The 14,855-nt window shown below is 44.1% G+C and overlaps 1 protein-coding gene across 1 annotated transcript in view; it reads left to right on the top strand.

The window, feature by feature from the left end:
• Positions 1-13,873: 13,873 nt before the first annotated feature.
• The window catches only part of LOC115080783 (vesicle-associated membrane protein 8-like), a 35,326-nt gene continuing 34,344 nt past the window's right edge, over positions 13,874-14,855 (top strand). The window contains exon 1 of the mRNA XM_029585190.1: positions 13,874-13,930. Within this exon, the coding sequence (XP_029441050.1) occupies positions 13,928-13,930 (3 nt within the window). The 5' untranslated portion in view covers positions 13,874-13,927. The remainder of the gene's footprint in view (positions 13,931-14,855) is intronic.

The following is a 14,855-nucleotide window of genomic DNA, read 5'->3' as shown; positions in this document are numbered from 1 at the left end:
GAGCAGACATGAGCTATTGTTTGCAGTTCTTCCTATGAGAGGCAGCTACAAGCTATCTAAAAAAAATATTTTTTTTCCTGCAAGTAATCTCAACTATTTAGTTCCCTCCCTCCCACCTATCCACCCTGAGTTTACTTTTCTTATATAGTCTCTTCCCTGGACTCCTAGATAATTGCTTCAATTACTTCATCTCCCCTTACATAGTAGTTCCTTACAGCTCAGATAATAGTAACTTAAACTTTCATATTACTTGTTAAAACTGGTTTTCATATTAATCTTTACTGGCTAACACTAATACTTTTAGTTTTTATTTCATATACCTATTAAAAATCTTTGTTAGAGCCTAAATTGTACCTTACCTTATCTATATGATTTTTAGGAATTAGTGATATTTTAACAAAATGTCTTTCATTCAATGCAACAATTGTGGTGCTTATGTCCCAAGGCCTTTCATTTGGAGAAGCAAAGGTCGTCCCTTTTCCCTTCAGCTGTCTGCAATTAAAATGGAGCTGATTCATCTAAGGGAAGAATTGTCTAGGATGCAATTAACCTCCCCTTCCTTGAACCATCCAGTATCTCTCACCCATCTCCCACAGAGGTTGCAGAAACCCAAGAAAAAATGGTTTACAGTGGGCTCTGGTGGAACAAGATATGTGACAGACACCCACCTTCCCCAACTTTACAGCATCCTGTGCATCAAACTCCATTCCCAAAGAGATGACAGACATCCAAGATTCAAAAACCCAGGAACAATCGGATAACAGTGAGCTCTGGCAGAATAAGGCCTGTGATGAAGAGACACCCACTCTCCCCACTGATACCCCTACATAAAGCTTTCTCTGCATTGGAGAATGAAGAAACCTGAACAATAGATATTGAAGTGATGTTTAAAAGTGAAGTTACCCAATGCACTCAGAATCCCTTCAACAGAATCAAATGTCATAAAAGAAAGCTGCTTCTGCTGGGAGATTCAATCATCAGAGGAACCAATTTGGGAGCACATTTTTATGATGATACAACACTTAAATGCTTTCCAGGATCCTCAGCTAATAGAAATGCAAACCAGATAGTCAAAATCATTGAAGAGAAAGTAGGAACTTTGATATCAGTGTTATCATCCATCTGGCGATCAATAGAAATGATATCCATGAAGTATGGAGCAATTGGTTCAGGAACCGACAAGAGGGAGCAATTTTGGATCTAATTCTCAGTGGAGCACAGGATTTGGTGAGAGAGGTAACGGTGGTGGGGCTGCTTGGCAATAGTGATCATAATATGATCAAATTTGAATTAATGACTGGAAGGGGGACAGTAAGCAAATCCACGGCTCTCGTGCTAAACTTTCAAAAGGGAAACTTTGATAAAATGAGAAAAATAGTTAGAAAAAAACTGAAAGGAGCAGCTACAAAGGTAAAAAGTGTGCAAGAGGCGTGGTCATTGTTAAAAAATACCATCCTAGAAGCACGGTCCAGATGTATTCCACACATTAAGAAAGGTGGAAAGAAGGCAAAACGATTACTGGCATGGTTAAAAGGGGAGGTGAAAGAAGCTATTTTAGCCAAAAGATCTTCATTCAAAAATTGGAAGAAGGATCCAACAGAAGAAAATAGGATAATGCATAAGCGTTGGCAAGATAAATGTAAGACATTGATAAGACAGACTAAGAGCGAATTTGAAAAGAAGTTGGCCGTAGACGCAAAAACTTACTATAAAAACGTTTTAAAATATATCCAAAACAGAAAGCCTGTGAGGGAGTCAGTTGGACCGTTAGATGATCGAGGGGTTAAAAGGGCACTTAGAGAAGATAAGGCCATCGCGGAAAGATTAAATGATTTCTTTGCTTCAGTGTTTACTGAAGAGGATGTTGGGGAGATACCCGTACCGGAGAAGGTTTTCATGGGTAATGATTCAGATGGACTGAACCAAATCACAGTGAACCTAGAAGATGTGGTAGGCCTGATTGATAAACTGAAGAGTAGTAAATCACCTGGACTGATGGTATACACCCCAGAGTTCTGAAGAAACTAAAAAATGAAATTTCAGACCTATTAGTAAAAATTTGTAACTTATCATTAAAATCATCCATTGTACCTGAAGACTGGAGGGTGGCTAATGTAACCCCAATATTTAAAAAGGGCTCCAGGGGCGATCCGAGAAATTACAAACTGGTTAGCCTGACTTCAGTGCCAGGAAAAGTAGTGGAAAGTGTTCTAAATATCAAAATCACAGAACATATAGAAAGACATGGTTTAATGGAACAAAGTCAGCATGGCTTTACCCAAAGCAAGTCTGCTTCACTTTTTTGAAGGAGTTAAAAAACATATAGATAAAGGTGAACCGGTAGATGTAGGGTATTTGGATTTTCAGAAGGTGTTTGACAAAGTTCCTCATGAGAGGCTTCTAGGAAAAGTAAAAAGTCATGGGATAGGTGGCGATGTCATTTCGTGGATTACAAACTGGCTAAAAGACAGGAAACAGAGAGTAGGATTAAATGGACAATTTTCTCAGTGGAAGGAAGTGGGCAGTGGAGTGCCTCAGGGATCTATATTGGGACCTGTATTTTTCAATATATTTATAAATGATCTGGAAAGAAATATGACGAGAGAGGTAATCAAATTTGCAGATGATACAAAATTGTTCAGAGTAGTTAAATCACAAGCAGATTGTGATCAATTGCAGGAAGACCTTGTGAGACTGGAAAATTAGGCATCGAAATAGCAGATGAAATTTAATGTGGATAAGTGCAAGATGATGCATATAGGGAAAAATAACCCATGCTATAGTTACACAATGTTAGGTTCCATATTAGGAGCTACCACCCAAGAAAGAGATCTAGGCGTCATAGTGGATAACACATTGAAATCATCGGTTCATTTTGCTGCGGCAGTCAAAAAAGCAAACAGAATGTTGGGAATTATCAGAAAGGGAATGGTGAATAAAATGGAAAATGTCATAATGCCTCTGTATCACTCCATGGTGAGACCGCACCTTAAATACTGTGTACAATTCTGGTCGCCACATCTCAAAAAAGATATAGTTGTGATGGAGAAGGTACAGAGAAGGGCGACCAAAATGATAAAGGGAATGGAACAGCTCCCCTATGAAGAAAGACTAAAGAGGTTAGGACTTTTCAGCTTGGAGATGAGACGGCTGAGGGGGGATATGATAGAGGTGTTTAAAATCATGAGAGGTCTAGAATGGGTAAATGTGTATTAATTATTTATTCTTTTGGATAATAGAAAGACTAGGGGGCACTCCATGAAGTTAGCATGTGGCACATTTAAAACTAATCGGAGAAAGTTATTTTTCAATCAACTAAACTCAATTAAACTCTGGAATTTGTTGCCAGAGGATGTGGTTAGTGCAGTTAGTGTAGCTGTGTTTAAAACAGGATTGGATAAGTTCTTGGAGGAGAAGTCCATTACCTGCTATTAATTAAGTTGACTTAGAGGTAGATCTTTAAAAAGTACAGACGTGTTTACTTTTCTTCGCGCAAACAAAAGTACGCCGGATTTTATAAGATACGCGCATAGCCGCGCGTATCTTATAAAATCTGGGGTCGGCGTGCGCAAGGCTGCGCAAAATCAGCAGGCTGCGCAAAATCAGCAGCCTGCTTGAGGCAGGCATAACTTGTGCGCGCCGCCTCGGCATCCCCCGGCACAGGCCACAGTGCCGTGGGATTCGGGCCGCCCTCCCGGCCTGCCCCCGGACCGTCGTCATGCCCCCAGACCCACCTCGGACCGCCCCCTGACCCCGGACACACCTCCGGCTGGCCAACACGCCCTTCCCGCCTCTTTTACGAAGCCCCGGGACTTACGCGCGTCCCGGGGCTTTGCTCGTGCCGGCGGCCTATGTGGAGAGAGACGAAGAAATGGCCGAAATATTAAACAAATACTTCAGTTAGGTATTCACTAGACAAGGCCCTGGAGAAGGACATTCGCTAGTTAACAAGACTGTGGATGGGGGTGGAGTAGATGAAACTGTTTACAAAAGAGAATGTATGGGAAGAGCTAGGAAAACTGAAAGTGGACAAGGCCATTGGGCCAAATTAGGTATATCCCAGGATACTGAGGGAGCTTAGAGATGTGCTGGCGGGTCCACTGAAGGACCTGTTCAATAGATCCCTGGAAATGGGAGTGGTGCCACAAGATTGGAGAAGAGCAGTAGTGGTCCCACTTCACAAAAATGGGAGCAGAGAGGAGGCAGGAAACTAGAGGCCGGTTAGCCTAACCTCAGTGGTCGGAAAATTAATGGAGACTCTACTGAAGGAAAGGATAGTGAACTATCTATAATTTGGTGGGTTGCTCGACCCAAGGCAGCATGGATTCACCAGGGGAAGGTCCTGTCAAACAAATCTGATTTTTTTGATTGGGTGACTAGAGAATTGGATCAAGAAAGAGCGCTCGATGTGAGTTATTTGGATTTTAGTAAAGCTTTTGATACGGTCCCACATAGGAGACTTGTGAATATAATGAGAAGCTTGGAAGTGGGTGCCAAGTAGGGATGTGAATCGTTTTAGGACGATTAAAATTATCGTCCGATAATTTTAATATCGTCTTAAACCGTTATGGAACACAATACAATAGAGATTCTAACGATTTATCATTATAAATCGTTAGAATCGTAAGCCGGCACACTAAAACCCGCTAAAACCCACCCCCGACCCTTTAAATTAAATCCCCCACCCTCCCGAACCCCCCCCAAATAACTTAAACATTTCCTTGCCAAATCCTACCTCCTTCAATCCCCCACCCAAATGACTTAAATTACCTGGGGGTCCAGAACGGCAGTGGTCCAGAACGGGCTCCTGCTACTGAATCTTGTTGTCTTCGGCCGGCGCCATTTTCCAAAATGGCGCCGAAAAATGGCGGCGGCCATAGACCAACAGGATTCGACGGCAGGAGGTCCTTCCGGACCCCCGCTGGACTTTTGGCAAGTCTTGTGGGGGTCAGGAGGCCCCCCCCCCAAGCTGGCCAAAAGTTCCTGGAGGTCCAGCGGGGGTCAGGGAGCGATTTCCCGCCGCGAATCGTTTTCCGTACGGAAAATGGCACCGGCAGGAGATCGACTGCAGGAGGTCGTTCAGCGAGGCGCCGGAACCCTCGCTGAACGACCTCCTGCAGTCGATCTCCTGCCGGCGCCATTTTCCGTACGGAAAACGATTCGCGGCGGGAAATCGCTCCCTGACCCCCGCTGGACCTCCAGGAACTTTTGGCCAGCTTGGGGGGGGGCCTCCTGACCCCCACAAGACTTGCCAAAAGTCCAGCGGGGGTCCGGAAGGACCTCCTGCCGACGAATCCTGTTGGTCTATGGCCGCTGCCATTTTTCGGCGCCATTTTGGAAAATGGCGCCGGCCGAAGACAACAAGATTCAGGAGCAGGAGCCCGTTCCGGACCGCTGCCGTTCCGGACCGCCGCTGGACCACCAGGTAATTTAAGTCATTTGGGGGGGGTTCGGGAGGGTGGGGGATTTAATTTAAAGGGTCGGGGGTGGGTTTTAGCGGGTTTTAACGATTTTAACGATATATCACGATATTTTACCCCCCCAAACGGCAACAATACGATTCCCTCCCCCTCCCAGCCGAAATCGATCGTTAAGACGATCGAGGACACGATTCACATCTCTAGTGCCAAGGTAGTAGTGTGATTTGCAATCTGGTTGACTGACAGAAGACAGCGTGTAATGGTAAATGGAATCTACTCTGAAGAAAGAATGGTGTTAAGTGGAGTGCCAAAGGGATCGGTTTTGAAACTGATTCTGTTCAATATCTTTTTGAGCGACCTGGCGGAAGGGATAGAAGATAAAGTTTGTCTATTTGAAGATGATACTAAGATATGCAACAGAGTGGACATGTCTGAAGGAGTAGAAAGAATAAAAAGTGATTTAAGTAAATTTGAAGAGTGGTCAAAGATTTGGCAGCAGGGATTCAATGCCAAGAAATGCAGAGTCTTGCATCTAGGGTGTGGCAATCCAAAAGAGCTTTATGTGATGGGAGGTGAAAGACTAATGCGCACAGTCAGGGAGAGGGACCTTGGTGGGATAGTGTCTGATGATTTGAAGATGGCGAAGCAATATGACAAGGCGGGAGCTAAAGTCAGAAGAATGCTGGGCTGCACAGAGAGAGGAATAACCAGTAAGAAAAAAAGAGGTGATAATGCCCTTGTACAGGTCTTTGGTGAGGACTCACCTGGAGTACTGCATTCAGTACTGGTGCCCATATCTCAAAAAAGATAAAGACAGGATAGAGGCAGTCCAAAGAAGAGTGACCTCAGCATTGGAAGACTTATGAGGAGAGACTGAAGGATAAGACTATGAACACTCTGGATGAAAAGAGGTGCAGGGGAGATATGTTACAGACCTTCAGATATCTGAAAGATTTTAATGATGCACAATCGCTAAAACCTTTCCGTTGGAAAGAAATCAATAGAACTAGGGGTCAGGAAACGAAACTACAGGGAGAATGACTCAGAACCAATGTCAGGAAATATTTCTTCACGGAGAGGTTGGTGGATGCCTGGAATGCCCTTCTAGAGGTGGTGTGGAGACGAAAACAGTGAAAGATTTCAAAGGGGAATGGGATAACACTGTGGATCCCTAGAAACTAGAGTTTGGAGTTGAAGAAAAAAGTGCATGGGGATAACTTACTTGTGCAGCGGTTACTACCTTTAACCAATAAGCCTTAATAATTTTTAATGCAACTGGAACATTGCTCTCTGCTTCAACAGCAGGGGGAAGAGGGGAACCGGACTCAGATAGCAATAAAGGGCCCTGACTTTTATGATCTGGGAAACTGGTAAGTATGGGGGTAACCTGCATGGCACAGTAGATACTAACATAAGCTTGCTGGGCAGACTGAATGGACCATTGGGTCCTTTTCTATGTTTCTATGGATTGCCACTTCCACATTCTGAGCTCTTTGCTATAATCACTAGTTTGCATAAGAATAAAATGACCTGTATGCCTATTTATATGAGCCCTTTGTGACATTGCTTGTAACTGTTTCATATAAAGACACTTTGGCATATCTTCTAATATATCTTGTCCTTTATATTGTGAATTTCACTCATACTATCATCTGTGTGACGACATGTTGATGCCAATAAAGTGGTCTCATTGTTCAAAAGTAAGAGCTGGTGTTGTGTGTTTTATTTCCTTTAATTTATGGTTATTTGCACTGTTATTACTTGTTTAATGGTCCTCCGATTCATTTAGGTTCTGTTACAGAATAACCTAACAAACACCTCTGAGCTAGTCTTGTCTGTGCCTCTAATATGCTGTCAGCTTCCATGGCACTGACTTTGTCAACTGGCATGTTGGCCCCTGTTTCAGGAGTTGTAGGCCCAAATATTAGAGATGACACTCTCTGGCAAAGCCCTGTTATCACACAATCTCAAATCTGGCCCTGGGTATGAAGACTACAAGTGGGGGTCAGGAGTTGCCTAGTGGTTAAAGCAGTGGGCTATGAACCAGAAGACCAGTGATCAAGTCCTGCTGTCATTCCTTGTGACCTTGGGCAAGTCACTTTACCCTCCATTGCTTCAGGTACAAACTTAGATTGTAAGCCCTCTAGGAATAGGGAAATACCTACAATACCTGAATGTAATCCACTTTGAAGCACTGAAAAAGTATGAAAAGCAGAATATAAATCAAAATTAATAAAATAACTACCAGGGGAAAGTCTCATTTTCTTCCTCACTCTCTAGTTCACACTGGTATATTCACGGTTTGTGATATGTTGTGGAGCAACAGAATACCTTTTAGATTGGTATGGTGGGCCCAAGCTATATCAACATATTTCCACCCCCATCTCCATTGCCACATCCACCCCTAGCTCCGGCTACTGCCAGTTTCTTATACTGTTTATACTTAGACGCTCATTTGTACATACATTATCAACATGTACATATTATAATAAATAATAATGAGACCAACCAATGAAATACTGGATGCAAGAAAGCCAAGCATAGTGGTAAGTGAGCACAATATAAACAATATTCCTAACAGAAACACCTGAACGTAGTGAATAATCTGTTGTATGCATGGAGAGAAAGAAAGACGATAATCAAGGACCAAAAAATCCAACCCACACATTCAGACACTGTCCTAAGTGGGCATCACTTACCAGTTCTCCCGGATCCTTGGCCTATATTTTTATTATACCTTAAGAAGTCCTGAAAGTAGCTGTTTGTCCCAGTGATAGCTGTATGCCAAGTATTGGGTTATGGATTCTCCTCAGTTCCTAAAGTGTACTGGAAATCTATTACCTGCTACACACTTACATAACATCATGGACCCAGTTTAGTTTATGTGATTATTGATACTAGCAGATTGTTTATGTGATTATTGATCCAAGCAGATTGTGATAAATTGCAGGAAGACTTTGTGAGACTGGAAAATTGGGCATCAAAATGACAGATGAAATTTAATGTGGATAAGTGCAAGGTGATGCATATAGGGAAAAATAACCCATGCTATAGTTAGAGGATAGCTTCCATATTAGGTACTACCACCCAAGAAAGAGATCTAGGCGTCATGGATAACACATTAAAATCGTCAGTTCAGTGTGCTGCGGCAGTCAAAAAAGCAAACAGAATGTTGGGAATTATTAGAAAGGGAATGGTGAATAAAATGGAAAATATCATAATGCCTCTGTATCGCTCCATGGTGAGACCGCACCTTGAATACTGTGTACAATTCTGGTCACTGCATCTCAAAAAAGATATAATTTCAATGGAGAAGGTACAGAGAAGGGCTACCAAAATGATAAAGGGAATGGAATAGCTCCCCTATGAGGAAAGACTAAAGAGGTTAGGACTTTTAAGCTTGGAGAAGAGACGGCTGAGGGGGGATATGATAGAGGTGTTAAAAATCATGAGAGATCTAGAACGGATAGATGTGAATCGGATATTTACTCTTTCGGATAATAGAAAGACTAGGGAGCACTCCATGAAGTTAGCATGTGGCACATTTAAAACTAATCGGAGAAAGTTATTTTTCACTCAATGCACAATTAAACTCTGGAATTTGTTGCCAAAGGACGTGATTAGTGCAGTTAGTATAGCGGTGTTTAAAAAAGGATTGGATAAGTTCTTGGAAGAGAAGTCCATTACCTGCTATTAAGTTCACTTAGGGGTAGATTTTCAAATAGCGCGAATTGGCCTACTTTTGCTGGCGCATCAGGCGCAAGCAAAAGTAAGCTGGATTTTAGTAGATACGCGCGGAGCCGCGCATATCTGCTAAAAACCTGGATCGGCGCGCGCAAGGCTATTGATTTTGTATAGCCGGCGCGCGCCGAGCCGTGCAGCCTACCCCCGTTCCCTCCGAGGCCGCTCCGAAATCGGAGCGGCCTCGGAGGGAACTTCCTTTTGCCCTCCCCTCACCTTCCCCTCCCTTCCCCTACCTAACCCACCCACCCGGCCCTGTCTAAGCCCCCCCCTTACCTTTGTCGGGGGATTTACGCCTCCCAGAGGGAGGCGTAAATCCCCGCGCGCCAGCGGGCCTCTTGCGCGCCGGGACGTGACCTGGGGGCGGGTACGGAGGGCGCGGCCACGCCCCCGGACCGCCCTGGGCCGTAGCCACGCCCCCGTACCCGCCCCCAAAACGCTGCCGACACGCCCCGAAAACGCCGCTGCGCTCGGTCCCGCCCCCGACACGCCCCCCTCCGAAAACCCCGGGACTTACGCGAGTCCCGGGGCTCTGCGCGCGCCGGTAGGCCTATGTAAAATAGGCTCGCCTAAATCCGCCCGGATTTGGGCGGATTTAGGCAAGCAGGGCTCTGAAAATCCGCCCCTTAGAGAATAGCCACTGCCATTAGCAATTTTGTATACTGTGTACCGGGGGAAATGGCTTGTATTTACATCCTCCCACTTAAAGAGGGCTCTGTCGGTGGAAGCCTATAGTCTGCAGTCACAACACAGTTCTTTGGGTGTGTTTCAGGTGTGGGTGCCTTTAGCTAGCCTTTCCTATAAAATAAAGACCCCCCAACCTCACTCCTATAAAAAATGTATTACTTAACAGCAGTTAGTAGTAACTAGTTATACTGTAGCCATTGTTGAACATGGAATAGACTTAGTTTTTGGGTACTTGCCAGGTTCTTATGGCCTGGATTGGTCACTGTTGGAGACAGGATGCTGGGCTTGATGGACCCTTGGTCTGACCCAGTATGGCATGTTCTTATGTTCTTATGGCACCAGTAAAGGCAACAAGATCTCCCCAAAGTGAGAAAGAAGTTCCTGTATAAAGACCAGGCGAAGCATACCCTGCACTATACATGCCAAAATGAGATATCAGAGATATAAAAAGTATGGTAATACAGAGCAGACACCAAAGCTGAAGATCATCCAAGATGTCTTATAATCTTCTGAAGTTCAACAATGGCTACAGAATAACTAGTTACTACTAGCTGCTGTTAAGTAATACATTTTTTATAGGAGTGAGGTTGGTGGGTCTTTATTTTATAGGAAAGGCTAGCTAAAGGCACCCACACCTGAAACACACCCAAAGAACTGTGTTGTGACTGCAGACTATAGGCTTCCACCGACAGAGCCCTCTTTAAGTGGGAGGATGTAAATACAAGCCATTTCCCCCGGTACACAATATACAAAATTCCCCTTTATTAAAATGGTCTAAGCTCCATTACAGCGCCGCAGACTCCTTCCTCTACCCAGCAATCTTTGAAGTAACACAGCGGCCATAAACAAGTCACCACACTAACAGTCCTTGAACAGGAAGCCAGCTATAAAAAACCCCTAACTCATGCAATTAAAAAGAGCATCACTAACAGTAGATTTTAAAAGTGTTGCTTGCACAAAAATGGCCTCATATATATATGTATGTGGGCCACGCGCAAGCAACATGAATACTGGGGGAGAGGGGGAGAGAGAGAGAGAAAGACAGAGAAAAAGAGAAAAAGAGAAAAAGAGAAAGAGAGAAAGAGAGAAAATCTGACACTTTATATATCTCCCACTGTAAGAGGGGCACTTTCAACTCAGGGTGGGGTTTTTTTTTGTGGGGGGTGAATATTACATTGTCTGCCTAGAGCGCAAGGATCTGTAGATGTAACAGCCACATTACTTCCAAATGCTAAGAGATACGTAACTTTTCCACCCCCAAACACTTCCGCCAACCCAAACACTGAAAATCACAATATATTATCCTCTCTGAAATAACAGTAGCTCTAGCTTGCAAAGAGGAAGTTAACAGGTCAAAGGGCATAAAATAAAGCTGGCTTGACTAGTAAGGCCTCCTGAAAGGTACAATCTAGCTGCCCCTACTCCACTTCTTTGCGCAGAGTTTCTTGCTATACTGCTAATCTCTTATAGCATCTAATTCATCATCAGATTAATGTACTGATGCCAGGGCAAGCCACTGCTGTTATTTTATGCCTCCTCTACAGAGACGCATCAATGACTGTTTTTATGCCCTCTACATGTGCTGCCAATTAAATGATGTAGGTAGGGGGGCCTATCTACCTTTAGATTACAGAAGTTTGTAATGGCACCTCTGTGCACTGGCAAAGCAATAATATATCCTGTCGTTAATCGCAGCTGCCATACTCTGCCTCTTTATACTTAGCACCCGGGCAAAGTAACAAATCTTTGGCTATCGTAGACAGGCATATGAAATCAGACTTCAGATGGATAATCTGCATGAGATTTTGTGGCATTCAGCACATCTGACCTTTTCACTGTATCCACAAGGCTAAAGGTGCACTCAGACCCTAAATAAAAACAGCTAACAGGCACATAGCATTGCCTGTCACATGCCATGTGAACACATGAACCTTTACTAATGCTGACTGGCAGTCAGCCAGAGCAGTAATACACAAACAGCTGTAATTGTACTGGTGTGCAGATGTGCATGCACCTGATTAGGACTAAGGGGCAATGATGCATATATGACTATGTTTGCTTCATGTGAAGGGCAGTCATAGTTATAATTATAGCCCATAGTCCAGATGTTGATACACAGCCAGGCATCCAAAATCATATTGTGAAGAGAACATAAAGCCACATAACTGAGAAAGGCAGAGCCCCTATCATATTAGTGAAAAAAATAAATTTACACCCAAAACCTTAACTCTAGCTCTTTCCTGCTGTGCATTTTGTGGATAAGGGCAGGAGGTAAGAATGGATCACAAATGGCAGGCATGTCTTACAGAGTTTGTAGTCCCAACATCTCAGAGCAGTTGCTCATAAATGCCATATAGTTCAAAGGCCAGCTTATGAGACAACAAGGAAGCCATCACTGGCTCTGACCAGATTCCATCAGGTCTCTTACAAACTACAGCAGAAGGCGTTGCAGGGCCTGTGAATGGCAAGGCACACATGTGGATGTGTTCGTAGCCACAAGTGTGCCTGCTGTATTTTTTTTTCCATATCTTTATTCAATTTTTAATAAAACAGATATATATCATTCTGAAAAATACTATCCAATCAATAACCTTATACTTGATATATGCTGCTTAAAACACCAACAGTTATTTGGAAGGAGCCCGAAGCCATGAAATGAGGGAGCTCAACAGTTTCACAAGATCTGGTATGGCATGGGACCTCTCAGTGACCAGATCAAGGTCTGCTTTGAGGTCTTCATATAAATCCATTATGGCCTGAGAGCTCAAGCGGTACCTCATGATCACCTCATGGTTCAGGGATAAAAGATTTGCTCCCTGAGGGCCCTGCACGGCCTCCTGTGTGGTGATCCTGGATGTGGGCCCTGCTGCCTCACCTTTACCTGTTGCTGCTCTGCCCCCAGTGCCAGGACATTCCTAAGGTGGCATTTCTGCCTCTTTTCCCTCTTGCTGCTGCCGATTAGCTGGCTGAACCATTCAGTTGCCAATGCCGCTATAAACTGGATAGGGTTGGGATGTGGGGAGGCACTGGATAGCTAATTTGGGGAGCAGGTGGGGGATGAGAGGGAGGCCAATCCCAGCTCCCTTCAACTTTGACAATTTAAATCCTGACAGAGGGATGGGGGAGGGCTGAAAGCCTGGCCTGGCAGGGCCCAGGATTTAGAGCTTAGGTTGGGGGAGGCAGTGATTGGGCTACTAAAAGTTCACCGAGCTTCTTATATTTTAAAACAGCAGCGCCACTTACCTGGCTGTATTCCTTTTAATATAGCCAGTTAAGGCTATAGGGCTGTGCATTCGTTTTTAACAAATGCAAAAAAAATGCAACAAATGAAGCCATGTTTGGTTTGTTCCAAACAGAACATTTTCCCATCCTTCTTGGGGGAGGGTTTTTGCTTGGACACTGGTTCAGAGGCAGGTAGAGGGGCTATCAGACCATGCATAGAGAGACTGTGGCTTTTGTGATTATGATTTTCCTGATGCTAGTTATGAATTTTGCCATACTTGCATGGATTTTGTTTTTTAAATGCAAGTACATTTTTTTCATTCGACAGCACAACAGACTCCTTGTCATATTTTGGGGCTGGATTTATCAAGAGGATTCTACCCATGAGTACAAGCGGGTTGTGACTGAGATGCAAGTGAGTGACTGTGAGACAGTGCCCTACCAATGCCGCAAGGGCCCCGGAGTTGTATACATCTACCCCACTTGTGAGCCCTGGCACTTTAAGGATGAACATCTCATGCATTTGGAGCAAATAGAAAGAAACTGTGGCCCTGGGGCTCTGCTGTAGCCTCTTAATTAGGTGTCCCAAAACCAAGAGGGGGCTACAAGTTAAATCAGCCCTACTGTGGTGAGTTGTCAAACGGGCGGCATATCTTCTACTTTAAGTTTCAGAGCCTAATAAATGTGGCAATTGCTCGGTATGCCCACAGTGTCTCCTTTTGACATCCTCTGCTTCAATAATATTTGCACACAAAAGAAAAAAAAAAAAATTTGCACGGTAAAATATTAACAAACAGGTCAAACAATTCTCCTCTGCGTCATCTCACCAAAACCAACCGACCTGAATAGATACAGACATGGTAAGTCTCTTCTAATTCTTATATTTGTAAGCAAATGGATTTTACTTACAGGAGGAGGAAAGGGAGGTGTTAATTAAAAGAAACCTATAGAGCCCTGGGCAGACAGCTAGATAGTGGAACACTTGTTGAGGTTGTTTTTTGCAAGGGACCTTTAACAAGAGCATAAGTCTGTCCAAATATTTGTATAGTGTAATCTTGTATTGCAATGAGTCATGCTGAGACATTACCCCAGTTTGATTAAAACATGTCCTTCCTTTTACAGTTTCCTGCAGCCTGACAAAATAGATGTGGGTATCAAGAAAATAAAATGTGGGGCTTTTGAAACCTTGAGCAGGAATTCAGAATATGCGCCTTTCAAAATGTGCACCCAGGTGTACTCTTTTCTATGTCCATTACAAATCTGCATTAAAGCCCCTGGTGAATAGACCACAGTAACTTTGTTATGTGTAGCTTCTGCTCTTGAAACAGGACTGCTAAAATCAGGGACATAGTGGTCCATTCCCATCCACTTTGGACTCAGGCCCACCCCCAGGTCACATGGGCCGAAAGAAGGCAGAGGTATCAGCTTGAGTGGCTGGAAGGAGACAGAGCAGAGGCCCTCATGGTCTGGAGGAAGCCACCATAGCAGCTGAATCGGTCTAGAAAGGGCTGTATCCTCAGAGGTAGGAAAAGTAGGAGAGTGCTGGGGTGAGCTGGGAAGGGGGGAGAGGGGAAGTACTGGGGTTAGGCAAGGGAGGGGAGGAGTGGAGAGTGTGTGTGTGAGACAGAATGTAATGAACTAATCAGGTCCCTCACTAACCAATTGTCCCTAGTTTAAACTCTGAGTTAGGATCCAGTACTTTGCAGACCACCCCTGCAGGCACCTCCACAGAGGCTTGTCTGGATTGGTCAGCAGTGCACTATACAAGCAAGTTGTGCACAAGGA

The sequence above is a fragment of the Rhinatrema bivittatum genome, chromosome 1 (genome assembly GCF_901001135.1).
Source record: "Rhinatrema bivittatum chromosome 1, aRhiBiv1.1, whole genome shotgun sequence".
Lineage (NCBI taxonomy): Eukaryota > Metazoa > Chordata > Amphibia > Gymnophiona > Rhinatrematidae > Rhinatrema > Rhinatrema bivittatum.
The sequence above is the reverse complement of the archived record's forward strand: the minus strand, read 5'-3'. Positions and strand labels throughout refer to the sequence as shown.